The sequence below is a fragment of the Ascidia mentula genome, chromosome 3, assembly GCF_947561715.1.
Source record: "Ascidia mentula chromosome 3, kaAscMent1.1, whole genome shotgun sequence".
Taxonomy (NCBI): domain Eukaryota; kingdom Metazoa; phylum Chordata; class Ascidiacea; order Phlebobranchia; family Ascidiidae; genus Ascidia; species Ascidia mentula.
Window position 1 is genome coordinate 22,597,198 of NC_138568.1, and position 22,503 is coordinate 22,619,700.

At 41.8% G+C, this 22,503-nt stretch overlaps 3 protein-coding genes and 1 pseudogene across 3 annotated transcripts; 2 read left to right on the top strand and 2 right to left on the bottom strand.

The window, feature by feature from the left end:
* Positions 1 to 2,773: 2,773 nt before the first annotated feature.
* Positions 2,774 to 17,306, top strand: LOC145895980 (uncharacterized). The gene is made up of 8 exons (XM_082984747.1): positions 2,774 to 2,843; positions 3,630 to 3,703; positions 3,812 to 3,947; positions 7,210 to 7,369; positions 7,602 to 7,798; positions 14,635 to 14,707; positions 16,193 to 16,295; positions 17,299 to 17,306. Exons 1-8 carry the CDS (start codon positions 2,833 to 2,835, stop codon positions 17,304 to 17,306), a joined length of 762 nt encoding a protein of 253 aa, XP_082840873.1. The 5' UTR covers positions 2,774 to 2,832.
* LOC145894597 (uncharacterized) lies at positions 8,555 to 9,343 on the bottom strand. The gene is made up of 2 exons (XM_082983215.1): positions 8,949 to 9,343; positions 8,555 to 8,783 (listed from the first exon to the last, which is right to left on the bottom strand). Exons 1-2 carry the CDS (start codon positions 9,341 to 9,343, stop codon positions 8,555 to 8,557), a joined length of 624 nt encoding a protein of 207 aa, XP_082839341.1.
* LOC145894598 (uncharacterized) lies at positions 9,375 to 13,256 on the bottom strand (annotated as a pseudogene).
* Positions 17,307 to 18,528: 1,222 nt separating the features above from the next.
* LOC145895981 (G-protein coupled receptor GRL101-like) lies at positions 18,529 to 19,484 on the top strand. Its single transcript, XM_082984748.1, has 4 exons — positions 18,529 to 18,590; positions 18,659 to 18,836; positions 18,896 to 19,107; positions 19,165 to 19,484. The coding sequence occupies exons 1-4, from the start codon at positions 18,545 to 18,547 to the stop codon at positions 19,482 to 19,484; spliced, it is 756 nt and encodes a 251-aa protein (XP_082840874.1). The 5' UTR covers positions 18,529 to 18,544.
* Positions 19,485 to 22,503: the final 3,019 nt, after the last annotated feature.

Here is a 22,503-nt window from a genome sequence, read left to right on the forward strand (position 1 = left end):
ACCGGGTTCCTATAAGCCGTCCTCTACGTTAAATTACATTGTTAATTTTCGTGTAGGCGAAAATATAATCAATTAAGGTGAATCCCCAAAGGAAACCTGTTAAATCATTTAGCAAGTTATCAGTTGTGTTGCGTAATTGCGTGAAAGCTGTCTTCCTTCGTGTATGACAACTATACCTGGCAGTGGTTTATCAACGTAACCCATCACCTCTTGTAGTCGCTCAACGTCGTTTATTATCAAGTGTGTGCTCGAGTGAACACATAGCCGCCACTTGGGGGCGAAATACTATTAATAAGTAGTTTTGTGGTATACAATTGTAGTGAGGTCTGGGCGGTTGATTGGCAGCATTGGTCAAGGCGAGAGACCGTTTATGCCAAGAAGAAAACCTGATCGGGATTCGTGGCCGAGATAACCTGGGTTCCAATCCCAGCGTGGTCAAAAAAATGTGGTCAGGATCGCCCGCTCTTCTCTTCTACGAAAAAGGCAATTCACCACAATGTTTGCACTCCATTATGTGGACTTGGTTCTACAGAGTTGAGATGCGAGAGCAGCGACTGCACGTCATCCCGTTGCTTGACAACGAATGAGACATCAACATAACGTCCCCAAAACTGAGGAGGGCTGACTAACGTTGTCCGGTGTTCAAGCGACTCCATTATGAAATATTTGCAACCACAACGGAAAGTGGAGACCAAATGGCTGTAACAAAAATCATTAATAAGGATTACCTCTGAAACAAAGGTAGGTGGCATCCAGGACCAAAAGAAGACATCTACAATGTGTGACAGCAACGAGCAACGAGCAACATTGTTCCAATGTTCCGTCGTTTCGTAATTTTTCTGCTGCTACGTTCGCGGCCAACATTACCGGTGCGTTGGTGAACAGGAAAACACATCGAACGAAACCATTACCTTTTCTTGCACACACAGCTCTTTTATCTGCGCAGTAAAACATTTTGTCGGTTTCATTCGTCCTCCCTCACCACGGGTGCCCAAAATTTAGTCACGTTCAGCAAGATTGTTTGTCTCGTAAATTTTCGAAAGTCCGTGAAGTCCGCCCTTTCACTACTACTTTCAACCCAAGCCTGTCCCTGATTATCTGCTGCAAATGATAAATTCAGTTCGGATGTTTGTTTGATATTCGAAAGAAGACGTTGGCTTCACATGCTGCTAAGGAGCGTTGTTTGTTTGATGGTTTGATTCACAAATATTCATGGAGGAAATCATAAAAAAAACAGACACGAAACTTTGGAAGTTTGACGTAAATAAACGAAGTCTGCGGATCGCTGCTCTATGTCTAATTCACTGTGACATCATAATAAAATACCTGAATGACCACCATTATTTCTGTGCTTAGTTAAATGTCATGTTTATCTCTCAAAGTTTTTCCGATATTCTATAAGTTTGCGATTCGCCGAATAAAAAAGTAAAAATACCGATAAAACTATATGGGTTCTCCAGTCAAGAAGCCAACATTAAATTTGCCAGAGTGGCAGGCGAGAAGCGCCGCGCACGAATCTGTCAATCAACTTGCAACCATCGTTATGGAAATATTTGAATGCTAAGCAAGAAATCATTCCTCACGCTGTTTAAAGAGGGGGATCGAGTGTTGAAACAAAAATCTGCGGGAAAGAGGACCGGGAACTCCGGCGAGCTTAAAATTTAATTTTGCACAAATTCTTCAACATACGCTGCATCCTTTTGAAGGGAAGAAGTCAACACAATACTCACCGACTGTTTATTCCGGGCGATTTTATCACCAACTCCTGTGGATATTTTCTTCATGTTTAGTTTCTTTACAATAAACATGTTTAGTTTCGGTAAGTAATTAATGCGTGCGCCTCAAAACGAAACTCTTTACAATATTATAGAAGTATACGAACAAGGTAGGCCTCAGATAAAGATATTCGTATTTTTAACATAACGTCGTAATAGGACGATCGAATGTAACCAAAACACAATTACGCCGTGAATAAATATAGCGTCGCGTGATATTAGATTGCAGAAAGACAATCGTCTGGAATTCGCGTGATGCCTGCAAGTGAAAACCAATTTCCCCAAACTCAGGAAGTGTTATGATGAGTAATATCACGAAAATACCACACAATGCAATTCTATTGGAATGGCTTTCGGCCACTGACAAAAGAGAGGTAACTCTTAGCGTTAAGTAAGGTGTTGTGTCTCGAAGCTACCATTCCTTGTTTGTTTTTCAAAAAAAAAGGACTTAGGTGTAGAAATCTATCAGTTAAAAAGCCAATTCGTTCATGAACACCTATTGATACTCATGGGATCCTTAGAATCGCTTGGCCCTTGCGTCCTAGTCTCGTGTTGGGACAATAGAAAATGCAAAGAAAAAAAAATATTGTCATAATAAATGTCAGATGATAAAAGGAACAATGCAGAATATCCACATTATTGACGTAACAATGCCTGTCTTTATTTAATCGCTGGCGATGTTTAGTGCGAAGGCAAACCTAAGGACAATAGAAAGGTTGCATGAGCATAGATTGGGCATCCACTTAACAATGTACATTGATATGTTGATATTTCCACAGGAAAAATATTTTTGATGCTGAGTTGGGATATTTTGCTGTGATTTAGGCTAGCTTATTTGCAAACAACTTTTTCAACCTTATATAGGTATGCGTAGATTAGCTGTTACGAATCCACGTCAGCAAACGTTATATCAGATAAAGTCGTTTAATTCTGGTTACTTTGCGAGGATTTGTTAAACTGTAACTTACCCAACTCAAAACATTTTGTGTTGCAGAAGTCTTTGGTTGATCAGAGGGAGGATTTAAGACGGATCAGGACAGGGTCCGACAGACTAAAAATGGGAGCAAGGTTTGTGAGCTATTATTAAAAAACAGCCACATTTATGTCGGAAAAACAATAAATAGGCACAATTTTTGCGCGGGATAACAATGAACAAAAATATCTTCCCGCGTCAAACTAAGCGCAAACATTTTTTGTCCTTACTTCTGTGCAGAGTCGCATCATGGTTGGGACAAGCATTTTGATCAGGATTTTGTCTAGACTGGAGCTAAGTTAAACGCGTACAACCTGTGAATCAAAGTAAATGTTCAATGAGTCTTTTCTCACGCTTCGCCATTCGTATTGTGAGGGCGACACGAAATTTCAGTCCGTTAATATCGCGCAAAAATTATTTTAAGATATAAAATGTCGCTTACAATATTTGCCGGGCCTTTGTATGCACTGGAAACCCGACGGATCGGCTGGAGAAAATTAAACGTAGTTTAAAGTATTTATATCAGACATATGTGGTGATTAATTTTTTGTTTTTGCCAAAACTGGCAAAAAAAACTCTTTCAATATAAGTTTCATCAAAAAATATGAAGGGTTCCGTGAGCTGTCGAGATTTGGCGAAAACTACTGAATATTTATTCTAAGCGTTTGAGCAACAAGCGGATGAGAATAAAAACAAAAAACAAAAAAGTGACGACAGTTTATATAAAAGCCATTTTGGAGGTTACCATTTAACTTAAATAACCTTGCAGTGTTCCTTGGACATAAAGTATGTAAAACTCCACTAAAATCCATAATGACGTCATTCTCCTGATTTATCGAAACATATCATTACAAGATATAAATTCTTTGTGTTTTTATCAGGTATTGGTTGAAGGTGGTTGGAATCCTGCTCTCCTTCATCACAATTGCTTCAGCAGAGTATAATGATGGCGATAGTAAGTATTTTGTTACAAATCATAAACTCTCAATTAATTTAATATATTGGTTAGTTCTACAGATTTTGATGGATTTCAAATTGATTTACGTTCATGTGTTTTGTGCAGGGTTCACTTGCGATGATGAGAGGGAGGTGTGGGCTGAGTGGTTTTGTGATGCTGATCCCGACTGCAGTGACAGAAGTGATGAAAAACCGGCCAACTTTCCCACTTATCCTGAAAATCTCACCAGTCCTTACATGAGGTGAAAGCACTTAAATATGTTCTCTACATTCGTTGTGTTAACAATAATGTTGTTGAGGTATGAAGTGGCCAGTGGGTGGCGCAAAGAGTTAATCTAAGATAAGTAAAGGTTTATATCAGGGGTGGCCAACACGTCGATCGCATCACAGTTTGCGTTGACTTTACAAAATTTTAAATAAACGTAATCGTCAATCGTTTTGCATAATTTACCGAGAAAACTAAAAGTTTCATGTTCGCCAGTTTAACAGATTGTTTTTAAATTGAGCATTGTTACCAAATACGTGGCACATTGTTACGTAACACGTGGCATTATTACCACACATGTGGTATTACTTGACAATACGAAGAAGCAACATTCTGTGCCTTTATTACTAGTTTCCTCGGTAAAACATTTTTGGCGCAGAACGAAAGTTAAAATATTTGTGATATTGTAGGTGGTATAAATACGTTACAATCATAATGCATTTACTTCCACAACTCTGTGTTAAGGAATTGACAATTATATCGCACGAAAAGTGTATACCCACTTACAACAGGAACGCATTTAATGTTATTCTGATTTACTTTCTGATGAAATCGCACGTACAGACGTAAAAGCTTTTGTTTGTGAAATGCGTACTTTATTTCTTCGGTAATCCAACACAACTACGCAAACTACCTTAAATGCGACGCCGCAGAAACCCACGTAGGTTTTCTGCCCAACTCGAACTCAAGCAGCAAACATGGTTCTGCAAAAATATACAGGAAACTTTCCAAAAATTCGACCTACCTTTTAAATACTCCCGTCGCATGTGAATCGATTATTCAGAAGCTCGATTGCTTTCGCTGACAAGTTGGCCACCTCTCCATACCAAGAAGAAAGTCTGATCGTGGCCGGGATATCCTGGGTTCGAATCCCGTTGTGGTAAAAAAGATGTTTTAATGATAAATATTGGACTGCTTTATTTTTATTTTGAGCCAAATGAATCTTGAACAGCTGGTGACGAATTACTGTTTTGCAGCAGATGGCAAATTTGTAAAAGTTCCTTGTTGATAATTTTAGCAGGATTTCCTTATCTTGAATGCAAGCAAAGTGGAGCCAATAATATGAATTCTGTGAGCTGCAGACAGTTGGCCACTGTTTTCTTTTCTGTTTTTGTACTGGAAAACTAATCCGCCACCACGAATATCACACAAAAATATGCGCAAAAGAGCCATAATAATCAATGAGAGCTGCAGACAGGGTGTATACACGCACTGTTTCGACCTGTAAGGTCTCATCAGTGCAGCTGTTGATGTGGCACTGTGCTAGCTGGTAGACTAGCAGGCACACAGATGGTACCTTTCGGTCAATCGTCGATATGTTGGGTGCCAAACTAGGTACCAATCAACACAGACGAACCACGTGGAGCGCACTATGGCCAAAACAACTGTTTGGGATCCAATCGACGATTGACCGAAAGGTACCACAAAGTGGAAATCTGTGTGCCTGCTAGTCTACCAACTAGCACAGTGCCACATCAACAGCTGCACTGATGAGACCTTACAGGTCGCAACAGTGCGTGTATACACCCTATCTGCAGCTCTCATTGATTATTATGGCTCTTTTGCGCATAGAAACAGAAATAATATAAACGGTGGCAAATAACGGAAAACACATATTTCATAATATTAAATGGAAAGATAAATGTGGAAGAAGAGTAAAGAGGATAGGAAAAAACGCCAGAAAGAGGAAGTTATGTTAAACGTGAAGAGCAAAAAAAAAATTAATTAAGTAATGGTACAGGATTAAGTTTTGCGTATGTAAGAATGGGGTGGAGAAAAGGTTGATTAATTTATATTTATAGAATATTTGACATCGGCCAGGACGACTTCAGGAAAGGTGTTGTGCGGGGTTTGTAATATTGTTTTAAAAGAGAGAGAAGTGAGAGGTCAACAAAGAGGGGGACGTTGACCGCCTCGTAACATATCCAATCCCTGCAGAGGCAACGAGTTTAAGAGGATGGGACCGGAAGTCCTAAATGCACACACGTATGTACGAAGTAGGCGGCATTGTCAATAACAATGACAAAAGTACAAGATATTGGCTGATAAAAAACAGGATGTGTTGAAGTTGCAACAAATTCATAACTAACAAAACTAATTGATGCATAAAGGTCATATTGTTATGTCACTAAAGAAAAAGTTTGCTTTGCCTTCAGTGTATGTTGTACAACGTTGTTTCACACGCCTGACTAGTGCGGTCATTTCCTTTCGGAGCTTTCTGAAAAGACCGGGATTTGAACCCAGGTTGGGATACGAGTCGGTCGTCTTTCGTTTGGACGAGCGAAGCTGCGCCCGCCTCTGAGGTCTTAACCTTATCTACGGTTTGCGGTGGTTTTGCGCCTGCGTCTGCTGCTGCATTTGCTGCTGCTTTTCGTTCATTGACATTTATTGAAAGCTTGGAAAGTCGTTCTTTTCACAAAATCAAACCTTTTCGGTTGCCGATCTTACATGAGGTTAACAGTCAGGAATAACGTTTTGGGCGAGTACTGATTCTTGCATTATCACCACTCTCTTCTTTCAACAGCTTTAAATGTTCCTGATTTTAGCAGGGTTGAAAAGGTCTTTAACGTCAAGGTTGTCGTCCGTTGCAAACGGTTTAACCTCTTTCAAACCACCGGCCGAAACACTAAGCTGGAAAACTGCCTTCGCGTAGTTGATTACGCGGTTTCTTGTACGACTCCACAAATAGCGCAAGGACTGGCCACTGGCATCCCAACTCTCCTCTCAAAACAAAAGCATCCCTAACAAGAGCGGGACTGGTTTTGCTTAGAGTGGCTTCAGTAAATCTATCAGAACAGCTCATTAAACGAGAAAGCTGAAACAAGAAAACGGAAACAGGAAAACGTCACAACTTCGCGAGAGACTTGATACATTTGCTTTTGCTTGACTGAGTTTCAGACGCTTATCTAATTCCAATAGTTTTCATCGTCCTTGTTTTCTCGGTATGGATGCATCTAGGTCGAAACAATGGTCAACTGTTTACAGCTCATTGAATTTATAATATTGGCTCCAATTTGCTTTCTATTAGTTTTTTTCAGCAGATGTTACGCGAAATTATTGTAAAGTCGTAGGTTGTGTATTGTAATTCACACATCTGCATACCCAGTCGTGCATGACTAATTGGCATTAATCTGGTTTATTTAAAACCAATCCTAATATATACAGATTGTCAGCCATTTACAAAAACAATATGTCGCAAAACTATTGTTATATGACGTAATACATTACTTTTGTTACAGTTGCGACAACAAGTTTGACTACTTCGATTCAAACAAAGTATGCGCCCTAAGAGTGAAGGAGTTTTGCAAAGGAATGATCCAATGTGTTGGAAAAACGCTGTGTGACATCTGCCCCACCCACTTCCAGTGTCCGAATTCATCTTGTCGGAAACGTTCGACTGTTTGTGATGGCGATCCTTGCAATGACTGTCCAGCTTTCCAACACTGGAATAATGGACATGGATTCAAATGTGTTCGTAATGGCAGAAATTGCAATCTTCCGCAGGTGTTGCTATGGGACGGCATTGCAGATTGTGATGATAAATCTGATTTGTGTTACACCTCGGAGAATGGAGATGTCAGGTATTTGTGAACTGTTGTGGTTGGTTAAAAATTCCTTCCGTTAAGATTAGACAGAATGGATTTGTGTCATTTGCAGAGACATTCGAAGTTCTCAGACATTTAATCATCGTTTATGTTTCCAATGTACAAATGACCCCATGATCATCTCAAGGTCAAGTGTGTGTGATGACGTCATCGACTGTCCCGATAAAAGTGACGAATGTTTTTGTCAACCTGGGAAAATCAAAGATTGTGGCAAGTTTCATTAGTAAGTTATAAAGCATTAGTTTATCCTTTGGATTGAAACCACTGACATCCAATGCGTCACCAGAAATCTATGACTTGCAATAGTGTTACGGAATTATTTCGGCAGCTTTGCAATTAAGTGGATAGATTTTTTTTTGGGTGGCGATGTTATCCCCCAATTAACCCTTCTACCTAATTAGGTACTTTGCGCAAAACTGCCTCCTTAATTCTGATACTGCCCAGAACCCTGCAATAACGGCTCACCACAAAGCCAAAGTAACCCAGGCTGATTTAACTTATTGGACGTCGTGTTAAACTCAAAGCGACTTAAAAACAATACAAGACGTTCTGGCAAAGATCCCGACAACTCACACAACACTGAGATGTTCACAACGCGACGCCCAGAAGAAGACTCGCTAGATTTAGGGAAATCCTTCGCTACAACACAATCACCAACCAATCAGGATGCGCCTTCTCGACACGCGGCACATCCGGGGCATAAGCGGAGCGTAAATAATAGGAGAGGGGAGACGAAAGTAATAAAATAGTGTGGTGAAAGTGAAGTGAGAGACTTAAAAGCGATATACGTGCTTAAAACAATATAATAAATAAGTGGTAACGACGATAGAAAACAGTGAAATTACAAGGTGCCAGCAAGACAGGTGAAAACAATGAAATACATACAATAACTAACAAAAGTGAAAGGTGACGTGAAGGAAAGAAAATTCGTAACACTCCCCCCAATCCAACAATTGTCCTACTCCTGTTGGACATTGGTCTACACGTGTGTCTCCGACGAGAATCGAACTGGCCGGCGTCGCGTCCGTGTAGACCTTCTGCATCCGCCCGAATTATCCGGTGAACTCGATACCTCTCCATTGTCCACATGGGTTGTATTTGGCCTAAATACATACACCAACTTAGGTTGTTGATCTTCAGCCTGCGGAGGTTCCGCCGTTTGCTCAGCGGGCATTGGGAATGTATCTGTGGTCGGTTTCAGCCGATTGAAATGGACAGTCTGTTGTTTACCAGTCCCATCTTCAATGACATAGTTCACAGGCCCGCGTACTTCGACCACTCGGTACGGACCTTTGTAGGGATACTGCAATTTCTTGCACCGACCTACGGGAACGACCGGGTTCGTTAACAGCACATAGTCTCCCATCGAGTATGGCTTTCCCCGTTGTCGCAAGTTGTAGCGGTCTTCCATACGCTTGCGCTGTGTCGCAAGACTTTCCCTGACAATTTCTTCGGCCAGCTCTAGGCCGTCGCGTAACTGGTCGATCTCCACTCCGTAAGATCGTCTTGAATCTTCTCGGAGGGATCCCAATAAATCTGCCGGAAGGCGCAACGGTCGGCCGGTCAGAAGGGTGTGCGAAGCTTCTCCCGTTGCTTCATGGGCGCTTACGTTGTAAGCCGCGACTACTCCTGGCAACGCCTCGTCCCATCGTCGTTCGTCTTTCTGTATGTAATTTCTTATCATTGTTATTATGGTCTTATTATTGCGTTCGACACCGCCATTTCCGGGCGCGTGATATGACGTAGTACGGCTTTTCTTACAGCCCATCAGGCGCAACAGCTCGGAAAACAGGTGACTTTCAAAATTTGTCCCTATCGGAATGTACTGTTTCCGGGACGCCGTGCACCGTAAACCAATAGCGGTAAAGCAAGCTAGCGGTCTCATTTGCGGTTTGGTGTCGCATCGGCCACGCTCTAACGTATTTCGTGAAAAGGTCGCAGGCTACCAGTATAAATTGGTAACCCGAACGGGTAAGTGGTAGTGGCCCAATAACATCTACTTCAATCCTTTGCATGGGTTTATCCTCATGCGAAGGTATAAGCGGCGCTTGAAAATGTTGCGTTGGCTTTTTGTTGTATTGGCACGTTATACAGTTGCGACAAAACGTCTCGACAGATTCGCGCCATTTATGCCAATAAAACCGCTCGGAAACTTTTGCTAACGTTTTGGCAAAGCCCAAATGTCCCCCTCCATGTACATCATCATGTAAGCTGGACGTCGCTTCCCAGACCAGGCTTGTCGGCAAAACGATTTTTAAATCATCCTCCCAAGAGGAGTTTCCGCGCCAACAAAGAATGTCCGCCTTCAGTAACAAGCCACTATAACGGGACCAGTAGTGGCGAATCGCGGCGGATTCTCGCTTGACCGCTTTAAATTTCGGGCGTATTCCTCTCTTGACCCATTCTCTTACGGCAGCTAGCTCCGGGTCGTTACTCTGCCGCTCCAACAGCTCGTTCTGTTCATATCCGATGGTTGCTTTCAAGTCCACGTCGTTAACCTGTTCAATCCCTCGACCTTCATCAGCTATCTTGTATGGACATTCTGGATCATCCTCCAGGGAGTCTAGACGGGAAAGTGCGTCCGCGTTACGGTGTTTGCTTCCCTCCCTGTGATGTATATCAAAATCATAGGCGGAGAGATGTTCGACCCAGCGCGCGCATTGCCTGTATAATTCTTTTGACTTCCACAGCCACCTCAACGAGGAATGGTCAGTCCGTAACATAAATTTTTGACCAAGGAGATAGCAACGGTAAAGCTTGGTCGCAAATATTACGGCGAGCAGTTCTTTTCGCGTGGTCGAGTAGTTGCGCTCTGACCTATTTAGGGTACGGCTGCCATAAGCCACAACACACTCCTTACCGTGAACTTCCTGGGAAAGGACGCATCCCACGGCAGTATCGGATGCGTCCGTGTCAAGTATGAATGACTTATTGAAGTTAGGGTAGCAAAGGATCGGAGCCGTCGTAAGGTACCGTTTCAACTGAGCGAAGGCGTCCTGGCATTGGTCGTCCCACTGGAACCGCTTTCCTTTTTCTGTCTGCCTGTGGAGGGGACCTGCGATCTTCGCATAGTCACGAATAAATTTGCGATAGTAAGATGTTAGGCCTAAAAACTGCCGGATCTCCTTCACATTACTGTGTGGGCCATTCGGAAACCGACTGTACTTTGTTGGGGTCGCATCGTATTCCGTCCTTCGACAATACGTGACCTAAAAAAGCCACCTCTTTGAAAAGCGAACACTTAGACGGCTTTAAAAGCCGCGGTTTGAATTCTCTCTAGGACGTCAGCTAGTCGATTTAAGTGTTGCTCGAAAGTATTGGAGTAAACAATAATGTCATCCAGATATGCTAAGGCACCCCGCCACTCGATTCCGCTTAATACCATGCGCATAGACCCATAGGCATTACATTAAATTCAAACAGGCCGACGTGACTGGTAAACGCAGTTTTCTCTTGCGAAGAGGCATCCATAGCGACCTGCCAATAACCAGATTTCAGGTCTAGCGTAGAAAAATACGCCGCGTTCGACATTTGGTCAAGGCTGTCGTCTATCTGGGGGATCGGGTAACTGTTCTTTTTAGTTAGCTCGTTTAGCTTGCGATAATCGACACAAAAACGAGTCTCACCGGATTTCTTCCGAACCAACACGATCGGACTGCTCCACGGCGATTTAGACGGCCGAATCAGTCCTTGTTAGTCCATTTCTGCCAAAATCTCTTCCACTTTCGCCTTGTTGTGGTGGGGCATGCGGCGGGGTGGCTGTCGCACTGGAGCGTTATTTCCTGTGTCGATCACGTGACGCACCACATCCGTGCGTCCAAGGTCAACGTCAGATGTTGAGAAGGCGTCCTGGTTGGCGCGAAGAAGGGCAAACAGCTCTCCTCTTTGTTCTTCAGTTAGGTGGTTTCCGATCTGAGCTTGCTCTATAATGCACTTAAACGGGTCACGGTTATCCGCTGTTTCGTGTGGTGACACCGAACAAATTTCTGCGCAGCCGCCAAAACAATCCGGGTGTTTACTTTTCGCCGACGATCCATCGACTACCACACATGCGCCAGACATTGGACATTCGACATTGCCAAAGGCATAAACAGGCGATGCCTGGGCGATCCTTGACCCGCTTGGTATTTCTACCGCTTCGTCCCCCAAATTCGCGACATAGACCCCAACAGTGTTACTCTGTGCCATCGTTATACTCGTAGCCGTCAACAACCCATATTTTTCCACAAACCCGTCTATCTTCTCAGTTAGAAAAGGGGTTTCTCCGGTGTGCGGCTTTTGGCAAAAGTTTGCTGTTACACATACCTCGGTAAACGCGGGGATGGTGACATCGTCGACGACGTACACCTCGGAAGGTTGTGGCAACGGCACCGGAGAATGCGAGAGTGGCACGCTTGCATCCCCCGCTGTTAGTACGTTGGCTTCGTAGCAGATCTGGCATTTGTTTGACTGGAGGAAATCTAATCCTAGAATAAGGTCGTGCTACAAATGTAAAAACTCGCGTGAGTCATCAATCCTCCCACTCGGAGGAGAAGCTCGACGCAGCCTTTTACCGCCAATTGCTGTCCACCGGCCCCGACTAAGTTCTTCTTTGAGCACCTGTTTACCCGGTCGTGATGCTCGGCGCTTAAGGAATGCCACTTTAGGGTATTAATCAAGCAGACACTGGAGCCGATGTCCAACAACGCACACATCCTCGTCCGGCCGACCAGTAAGTTGACAAACCGCAACGGCGCTGCGGGTGTAGCGGGTTTTTGTACCGACTTTGGCGCCAAGCATTTGGGTGCATCTCGAGTTATATGTTTTTGGTCGAAGTGACATTTTATCTCCGATGCGCGGCGAATGGATCTGGAAAACGCAGGTGTACGTGGTATGTTTTGACGTCTCGTGTCGACGTCCTTTGTGCGCATACCCGTATGCGGGCAGTCGCGCCGCATATGGCCCAGTCTACCGCAACCATAGCAAGTCCGTGCTCGCACGTTGTTGTCTCGCACGCTGTTGTATTGTGGTCGTTCGCGCTTTATGGCATCCACTTGAGCTTGTAACCTAGCTAAGGTGTCCTCGAGTTGTGTGTTCTTTTCCTTGGACCGTTTCTCCATGTCTTCTAATTTTTTTAGTACTAATCCCATCTCTGATGCTTTTGTGTTTACCGCAGCGACTTGGACAAAGCTCGGTGTTTGCGTATTGACAACGACTTGAGCTGCGGCTCTGAATGATCGCTCATATTTGATGGTATTCGGGATAGTGTCCGCGAGGCGCCGGTCTTGCAAGCCTTGCAGTAAGGTAATGTACAGAACCTCATTTTTAAGGGCCGCGTCAGCGGAGTTGCTGTAGGCACCATGGCCCAGTGTCTGTAGGGCGTAAACAAATTCACGTGCTGATTCGCCAGGTAATTGCACGCGGATTATCAGCTCGGCGCGTTGGCGCTCTGCGTGTTGACCAGTAGCCCTTTGGCGCAATGCGCGTTCTTTGAGGTCCTTGTAGGAAACCTCGAACAAGTTTGCGTCTTTTTCTTGTATTGTCCATTTCAAGTCGTTGTCAATGCTTGCCAGGAACAGGTGTCGTTTCATTTCTTCTGAGGCCTCGACGCTCGTACAATATGACTCAAATACATTAAAATACTGTCCTAGGTCATCTCCCGGCCGTAAAGGCGGAGGTTGCATTAAAACATTAAAAGCCATTGTTAAGAAAAACCAACCTTTAAAATATCATAAAACCAAAATACACGTCGGGAGCTTCCCAGTAAAACCAGCCGGGTGTGGTGACAGGGTCCTGGCGTGCTCGCCAAGTTGTTACGGAATTATTTCGGCAGCTTTGCAATTAAGAGGATAGATTTTTTTTGGGTGGCGATGTTATCCCCCAATTAACCCTTCTACCTAATTAGGTACTTTGCACAAAACTGCCTTCCTAATTCTGATACTGCCCAGAACCCTGCAATAACGGCTCACCACAAAGCCAAAGTAACCCTGGCTGATTTAACTTATTGGACGTCGTGTTAAACTCAAAGCGACTTAAAAACAATACAAGACGTTCTGGCAAAGATCCCGACAACTCACACAACACTGAGATGTTCACAACGCGACGCCCAGAAGAAGACTCGCTAGATTTAGGGAAATCCTTCGCTACAAAACAATCACCAACCAATCAGGATGCGCCTTCTCGACACGCGGCACATCCGGGGCATAAGCGGAGCGTAAAATAATAGGAGAGGGGAGACGAAAGTAATAAAATAGTGTGGTGAAAGTGAAGTGAGAGACTTAAAAGCGATATACGTGCTTAAAACAATATAATAAATAAGTGGTAACGACGAAAGAAAACAGTGAAATTACAAGGTGCCAGCAAGAAAGGTGAAAACAATGAAATACATACAATAACTAACAAAAGTGAAAGGTGACGTGAAGGAAAGAAAATTCGTAACAATAGTGTAAGGTGTGTTAAGTGTCTGTAAATACTACATGACTTGTTTTTATTGGCATGACTCATAAACTAATGCAGGTGTTATAGATGTGTTTCGCCGATGCAGGAAAATACCCATTCCTTTACTGTCGATTACGTTTTTGACCTTGATTACAAAGTATTGCAGTCGAAAAAGACTTTAAATGCAAGTTATCGCATATCTGAGCACTACAAACCATCAACCTTTGTGACGCAACAGTGTTTGAATAATGGACGACCAAGCATAGAAAACTTGCTTACTAATACTAAGTAACAGTTTTATTTATTGGGTTGAGGTGGTTGTTTGTCTGTTCTTCAGCTACCGTGTTTTGAATGCCAATTAAGATAAAGCGAATCTTCGGTATTGTTTATATTTCTTGACATACTATTAATGTTATGACAAGATGTTGTAACAAATCCAGTGTGAGGCATTTTTGCTTCAGTAGAGTCCAGCAGGTGTTTGGAGGTTTAACGTCCTTACGTAATTTTGGGTCAGTTCTGAGCTGAATTCCCATGTTTCAAACACGTTTGTTTAATTACTACATGAGTCGCAAGTAAATATCATCTGCACTCAATTTAAGCTTTTAATTATAAAATAAACGCGAAACATTCAAATATTTTCAGTGTTGATGAGGAAGTGAAGAACGACTGCTCAACAACAACAACCAACTACATGCAGGGGGAGTGGGAGTGTTGGGTAAGTGAGAATGCATAACTTATTGTTTTGTCGGAAATAAGTGGTTTAGATGTTTACGTACATTTGTAGGTTCTTACCAACACAATGTACTTACTCACTTGCTGGACAAACTCCAGTTTAAACGTGAATATTTGTTCTGTCTGTGGCGCCATCGCGACCACTTCAAACACTATTGCATGTAGAAAGATTACGTTGAACAGACGTTGTTTTATACTGGTGGACAACATTCATTGACATCATACACCAAAAACCACACTAAACTTACTTGGTTGCTATAAAACACAGGGTTTAACTAGTTTCTCCAAAGCGCGTTGCATTCGGCTGCTCTAGGGTGGATATGACTTCCGCCGCATCTCACTTTGCCATTATCTTCACGGACGATGTACGAACCCGGTGTTTTATGAGGTTGAGTCATTTCGTAATACCGAGCTTCACCGTCGTAGCCGACAAAGATCCCCGTAATATTGCTACGGATTCGTTTGAATACTTTTATCGCGAGTTATAACCTTTTAGATATTTTCAATCAGATTCCTTATCATCATGGAAAATTGTTCGCTCTCTTTGACACATTGCACATTTGTTAACTGTTTGTAATCTACCTTAATCTCAAAAGCTCGGAGTTTGGAATTCCTTCCCATTGTTTAAAACCAACTATGGGATGTGGTGGCGAGTAAAACTAGCTTCGCATGCAACATTTCTCATTCTGAAACATTGAAAAAAAAATTTCAAAAGTTTATTTTGCAAAAATTCGAACAAGACTTCAATACGTGATAATAATTATTTACAAAATCCTATTAGTTTACTAAAAAAATACCTCAAGGTCGTTAACAGTTGGAACTCGTGCTTGTACCGAGTTCCCCAGACGTTTCCTGTGCAAGGTTGACATGCGTGGAATTTATGTGCATTTGGGATGCACAAAACCACCCAACAGGGCATGTAGTACTGATTTGTGATTCCTACATTTTTAACAAGTGGCACAAAAATAGCAGCAGTTAATTCTCCCTTTCGTCACAAATTGTATTTGTTCGTCAAGCTTATTTTGTTATTTTCTTTGTTTTTTACCTGGTTGAAAAAAAAACTTAAAAAAATAAACATCTTGTAATGCATGACAATCACATAGTGATCACATTCCCATGTAGAAAAGTCTCGAACAAGTTTGCTGTCATGATGTTTGTTGCTGTCGATGTTTTGTTGGACGTTTCTAGGTGTCCCACATGCGCACTGTTACCTGACAAATTGAGTTTGTATGCAAAAAGTTTAAGGTCACTGCTGGTCTTTCGCCACCGGATTCACAGATTTTGTGGCAGAGAAATCTGTTTCAAAACTTATTAATAAAAATAACTCTTGCAACAGGAATTCCTGGCAAGCCTAACAATATATAATAAAACATTCGTTTAAAATAATAACCAAAATATTCCTTCCAGCATGAGCAACAAATTGTTCGCACAAAAACATACCAGGAATCACGTGATGTGTTTTGCACAGAATTGGTTGGGGAGGAGGTTCGACAACAAACTACTGTGCGATGGGAGGAGGGATTGCAGAGATGGGATCTACAATCGTGACACAGATCGACGATTCGTCACAGGTCGACGATTCTTCCCCCACGATGAAGATCCTCAACTTTGCACACATCGGAAACACTGCGACACAAAAGACGGACTTCTCAATATTCCTATGTCCAAAGTATGCGACGGTTTCATCGATTGCAATGATGAAAGTGACGAATATCCAGAACAAAACTGCACAAAGAAAGGAAGATTCTACTGTCCAGCGTTCAACGGAGCCAAAGTAAAGTTATTTCTCGTCAACAAAACCACAAAAAATTAAAGACACCTTAATTGCAAGAGTTACGGTAAAATCACTTCAAAGCTGTATTTTAACTATAAAAGAAAGTAGGTTTCGGTGTCTGTTGTTCAGTATTGTTTGTCATAATGCCCTTTGTTGAATCTTTCGCACACAGTTAACCACAAAGACGGTTTAAGTATTTCCCAGATTCTTGTGACAGATGTCTATAAACGAATCGGATGTTTGTGACCTCACAATTAACTGCGATGATCAAAGTGACGAAATAAACTGCACAAATGACGGAAGGTTTTATTGCGAAAATAAAGATCCATTGTTCGTTAAGAAGGAGAAGGTAAACACATGTTAACAATATTTAAAGTTTTGTGTCCTGTGGCAAAGATGTTTTGATTCCGTGCATGTTAATGTTGTGACCGAAATTAGTTCAGCGATCCCGAATTCGGACTAAAGTTATTGGGAGGGCGGGTATGGAAGTTTTAGGACCGATTTAGAAAGAACTTTTCTCCGTTTTTTAGCGCTTAATTTCCCAACCTCAACTATGGTAAACGCTCAGTTCACCCTGCACTAACGGCTCACCGTCAAAACAAAAGTTGGGAGCCGATCTACAGAGTCGGATACTTTCATAATTTAGAAGCGCCCAATGTTAAAAGGACGAATACCAAAGAATAAAGTGCGACCCACTGCACAAATCACGTTCTTTACACCTAACCACACAAGCACACCTCAACGTTTGCCACCAGATGAGAACTGCCAGTTTACGAATTAATTCTTATTTTTGTCGCCAGATTTCTGACTAAATAGCGCGTCACACGCCTTCCACGTACCCAAAACTACACATGCATTTTACAGTACACATTTTTTGTCCAATTTCCATAGTTCCGTTGTTCACCAATTACATACAAAAGAGTAATTTCGCATTGTGCTGTTTACAGACGCCAATATGACCAACTTAACTACAAAGTTTTCTTTAATTTACTCCATATAGAAATTCAATGGAGTCGGCGACTGCTCTGATTGGTCAGACGAGTGCCCAACAAATACAAAAGTGATCAACGAAAACATATTTTCATCACTATACGAGTTGATTGCAAACCCATTTCTACGAACCATTGTATGGATAATGGGGATGCTCGCCATTGCCGGAAATTTGGTAAATTAAACTAAGTTTGTTTTGGCTTTGTTGCACAATAGGAACACGTGTTATATTCCTTTAATTTGTTTTAAGGTTGTCATGGTGATGGAAGGCAAAACGTTGGCGACGACAGAATCACAATCTGCTGCATTTCGCACAAACCATCTGCTCGTTTTAAATCTATCCGTTTCCGATCTACTCATGGGATTTTATCTGATCATGCTGGGAGCCGCTGGTGTCAGATACTCCGGAAATTATTGTGCCAATGACCTTATTTGGAGATCAAGCAGAAGTTGCACCACAATGGGGGTATTGGTTTTGCTTTCAAGCGAAACATCGGTGTTTACAATGGTTTTGTTGACCATATTCCGACTGTATGCTGTGAAAAACGTAAGTGAAACAATTGTATTTGGTTTAGTCAGCTATCGCCAACTCCGTTGAACCGGTGACGGCCCTTTCCAAAATTTTATGACAACTTTCTTTCTGGAAATCCTTTACCTCTGGAAACCTATTTATTGTCACTTTCACAGCTATCGCTAGATTCTAAGCCAGACATGAGAAACGAAATTGCAACGAATATTGTTGAAATGACGTAGTTTTGCCCAATTTGGGATCTACAGGGTAGAGAAAGAGGAAACAATTTTTAGTCCGATGAGATTCGAACTGACAACTACATTCCCCGCCCATCGAATTGATATAATCACCGAGCTTGCAAAACTTCTTTCTTTTGAATAAACACATGTCAATGTTCTCTTTTGTTTCAGCCATTCGATGCATCCTTGAAACCGGAATTGAAAACTGTCATCCTTTCCATTATCCTCTCCTGGGCATTCTCGTTTACAATTGCTTTTATTCCACTCACAACTCAACTTCAACATTTGTTTGAAACTAAAGCTTGGATGAATGAGAATCCGTTTTTTGACAATGTTGCAGTCGACTTTTCTAGTAAGAAATTGTCGTAGATGTTGGTGGTGAAACCAGTTTCAAATCACATTAAATATTTGCGTATACAGGCATGAATAGCTTCTTGGATCGATATGTAACTTTCCAACACAACTTCACAAGCAACAATTCCCAAGCACTCAACACTGCCCTCATGCGAGTAAATGATGCTAATTCCTGGATGGATTTTATGGATATTCTAGAGGATTACAATTACACTGAGCTATTTGATATTTCTGGATATTTGGGGTTCGTTTTTATTTGCGCAAAATCTTCAATTCTATCGCTACAAAATTGTTTATGTGTAGATATTACAGCAGCAGCAGTGTTTGCATCAGCAAACTGTATGTAACAACCAACGACAAGGCATGGGGATATTCAATCGCTATCATTACTCTTAACTTCCTGGCCTTCATGTTTGTGGCAATTACGTATTTTTGGATATATAAGAAGACAACTGCCAGTGCCAGGCAAGTGAACGAGAGACTAAGAGATGGAAGGACTGCAAAACAAAACAAAGGTAAGCACATTCGTATTTGCAGACATATTATTCCATTAATGCTGTTTGTTTCGGCAGAAATGCAAAAGAAAATCCTTCGACTGATAATTACCGATTTTTTTTGCTGGGTTCCAATTTCAATCATGGCATTTGTAAACTTCGGTGGAGTCCATATGCCTCCAGTGATGTACGCTGTGTCAGCAATTATCCTGCTCCCCATCAACAGCTCTCTAAATCCCCTCATCTACTCCAACGCACCGAAACTGCTTTATGATAGAGTCCGGGATGACCTACGTGCCGTTTTCAGACGTCAACCACAGGAAGAGCAACAGGAGGATGTGGTTGTGGTTGCTAACCGAGAAAACTTACATGTGGTTGAAGCAGAAACCGATCTGTAAATAAACCTTGCATTCAGTTTGTGCAAAATGTGTTTTTCCTGGCATAAAATGGATAGAACTGAATCTTTTTTGACGTCACGCGTACCTTCTTTGTGTAGAATACTATTTAGTTTCTTATGGCAAAGTAATTACAACCTAAAATTGATATATCAAGTTACATCTTTCCATTTAAAAATCTCACAAGTAGGACAAAGTAACATCTTTGACGTCAGACCCAATCGAAAGAACAAAAACACCTGAATTTTGGTTGATGTACGCACTCTGTTTGCTTAGTTTTGCTTTTTGGATGTATTTTGTGGGTCTTCATTTTATGTACCATGATATGAGTCACGTGACGAGTTAATCGGACTCGTCGTCCACGTCACACGTCATCCAACACATGGACACTCTTATTATATGTGAGTGTTGGAACGCTTGACATCAACTTGGGTAGAATCACTTTGGACATTACAATGATGCGGTGATTCCCCGTGCTTCCAGTGACTATCTTACTACATTTTGTCTCTGGATCAACGTTTACTTGTAAATATGATGCTGGAAACATTCCATTTAATCAACTCATGGAATACAAATTATCGGCAGATGAAAATATAATCTGCTACCTTTAAATGTCACCAAAAAAAAGTTTAAAAAAAACCCTCAAAACCCCCTCTCACACGCCTTGTAAATAAACCTCGCCCTGTGTATTTTGTATATCATTGAAAAGTATATTTTACTGCAAACAAGAATCAATTGTTGTTTGGCACTCAATATCAACTGGTTCTTTCGCGGCTAATTTAAACTTTCATCAAAATTTAATGGTTGATTTGAATGTTTGCTGATTGCGCATATTTTGTGCTACTTGTTGTTGTTATCAATAAACACAGTGTTGAGAGGGTAAAAGTGTGTGTATTCTTGAACTTGTGAATTCTGATGAGGTACAAGTTCCAACCACACTTCATGAGTTTGTTGAGGAATTCCTCACCTGTTTGAGTTGCTTCTTGTTTGAATTGTCGTCCGGTGTTCAACTCCGTTATAAAGTTCGCAACCACAACGGAAAGTGGAGACCAAATGGCCGTAACAAATATCTAAGGATGTTTGTTATAACAAAGATTGTCTGAATTGTGGTCTATTCCTTAAGGGCCGACACACCTGTCCCGCAGCACAAAGAAACTGCTTTAATTGCGGAAGGAGGGGGCATTACCAAAGACTGTGCAAGGAACGGGCAACTAATTGTGTTCAACAGGCAAGCTGGAATGACTCTGAACCATTTGTAGGTAATGTTAAAACTAACTTTGCGTTAGATGCACCAACGGTATGGCTGAATGTTAATGGCAAACCAATGCATTTTAGGATAGACACCGGTGCAGACGTTACAGTCGTCGGTTTAGAACATTTTCGCAATACACCATCTGTCAAATTATCCCCAACATCGCAAATACTGCTAGGTGCACAGAAAGAGCAATTAGCAGTCTGTGGAAAGTTTCGTGCTTGTTTGAAAAGTGACCACCGTGAAATATTTCATGACATTTTCGTAATTAATACCGTCAGTAAGCCATTGCTTGGGTGGCCTGCAATTAAAGAACTGTGTTTGTTTTCTGAAATAAATCACCTTGATTCCGCTGAGCATTATCGTAAGTTGTTTCCCACTGTTTTCACGGGATTAGGAAAATTTACAGAGACTTGTAAAATTCGCCTACAACCAGATGCAAACCCGTTTTGTCTGATTACGCCCAGAAGAGTGCCACTTCCACTTCAAGAAGCTGTCCGCAAAGCATTGCAGGAAATGGAACGGTCTGGTGTTATATCTAGAGAAACCCAGCCGACAGCGTGGTGTTCAGGTATGGTGGTGGTTCGAAAGAAAAGTGGAAAGGTTAAAATATGTGTGGATTACACAAAACTAAACAGAAGTGTACTCCGCGAGAGATTAATGCTCCCCACTGTAGATGAAACATTGTCAAAATTGTCGAAAGCAAAATTGTTTACTAAACTTGACGCTAATTCGGGTTTTTGGCAAATTCCTTTGGACGATAGTTCAAAACTACTAACGACATTTATCTCTCCCAATGGCCGTTTTTGCTTCAATAGACTTCCCTTTGGCATATCGCTAGCGCCGGAGCACTTCCAGCGTCAGATGTCGTCCATTCTTCTTAATCTGGACGGTGTTGTTTGTCACATGGACGACGTTTTAGTGTTTGGAAACACCAAACAGGAGCATGGTGAACGTCTAGTAAGTGTTCTAAATAGACTGCGGGAAGCGGGTGTCACGTTAAATGATAAATGTGAGTTTTCCAAGCAGAGTATAAAGTTCTTGGGCCACGTGATAGACCAAAACGGCATTAAACCTGATGCCGAAAAACTAATTGCATTTAAAAATATGCCGAGACCTAGCAATGTATCAGGGGTTTGAGGGTTCCTGGGCATGGCAAATCAGTTGTCAAAGTTTATTCCGGACTTGGCAGAAATTTCTCAACCCCTACGAAATCTTCTAAAAACAAGTACTGACTGGGTTTGGGAGGATATTCAAGATAAAGCTTTTAAGATCATTAAAGAACGCTTGATTAGTCCACCAACGTTAACTCATTATGACCCCTACATGCGCACTGTAGTTTCAGCTGATGCATCTACTTATGGCCTTGGTGCTGTCATCAGACAGGAGGTTCAAGGGCATCTGTTGCCTGTTGCTTATGCCTCACGATCATTGAGTAAAACTGAGCAAGGTTACGCTCAAATTGAAAAGGAAGCTCTAGCGGTAACTTGGGCCTGTGAAAAATTTAGAGATTACCTCAATGGTTTAAAATTTACAATTGAAACCGATCACAAGCCATTACTGTGCCGCTTAAGCAAAAAAATATAGATGACCTTTCTTCCAGAATACAAAGATTTTGCATGAGACTAATGTGGTACAATTATAACATGGTATTTGTACCCGGAAAGAGTCTTTATACTCCAGATACACTGTCCAGATTTCCACTTGTTGGCAAAACGGAAAAAGAAGAAATGTTTTCTGATGAAGTGGAGGAATATGTGTCGGCAGTAA

Coding starts and splice junctions, on each gene's coding strand:
- LOC145895980 (XM_082984747.1), top strand. Junction 3,704..3,811: donor AGAGTATAATGATGGCGATA/GTAAGTATTTTG, acceptor TGTTTTGTGCAG/GGTTCACTTGCGATGATGAG. Junction 7,799..14,634: donor GATTGTGGCAAGTTTCATTA/GTAAGTTATAAA, acceptor AAATATTTTCAG/TGTTGATGAGGAAGTGAAGA.
- LOC145894597 (XM_082983215.1), bottom strand. CDS start 9,343: ATGGGCTGTAAGAAAAGCCGTACTACGTCATATCACGCGCCCGGAAAT. Junction 8,784..8,948: donor TTGCGACAACGGGGAAAGCC/ATACTCGATGGG, acceptor GACTGTCCATTT/CAATCGGCTGAAACCGACCA.
- LOC145895981 (XM_082984748.1), top strand. CDS start 18,545: ATGAATGAGAATCCGTTTTTTGACAATGTTGCAGTCGACTTTTCTA. Junction 18,837..18,895: donor GATATTTCTGGATATTTGGG/GTTCGTTTTTAT, acceptor GTTTATGTGTAG/ATATTACAGCAGCAGCAGTG. Junction 19,108..19,164: donor GACTGCAAAACAAAACAAAG/GTAAGCACATTC, acceptor TTGTTTCGGCAG/AAATGCAAAAGAAAATCCTT.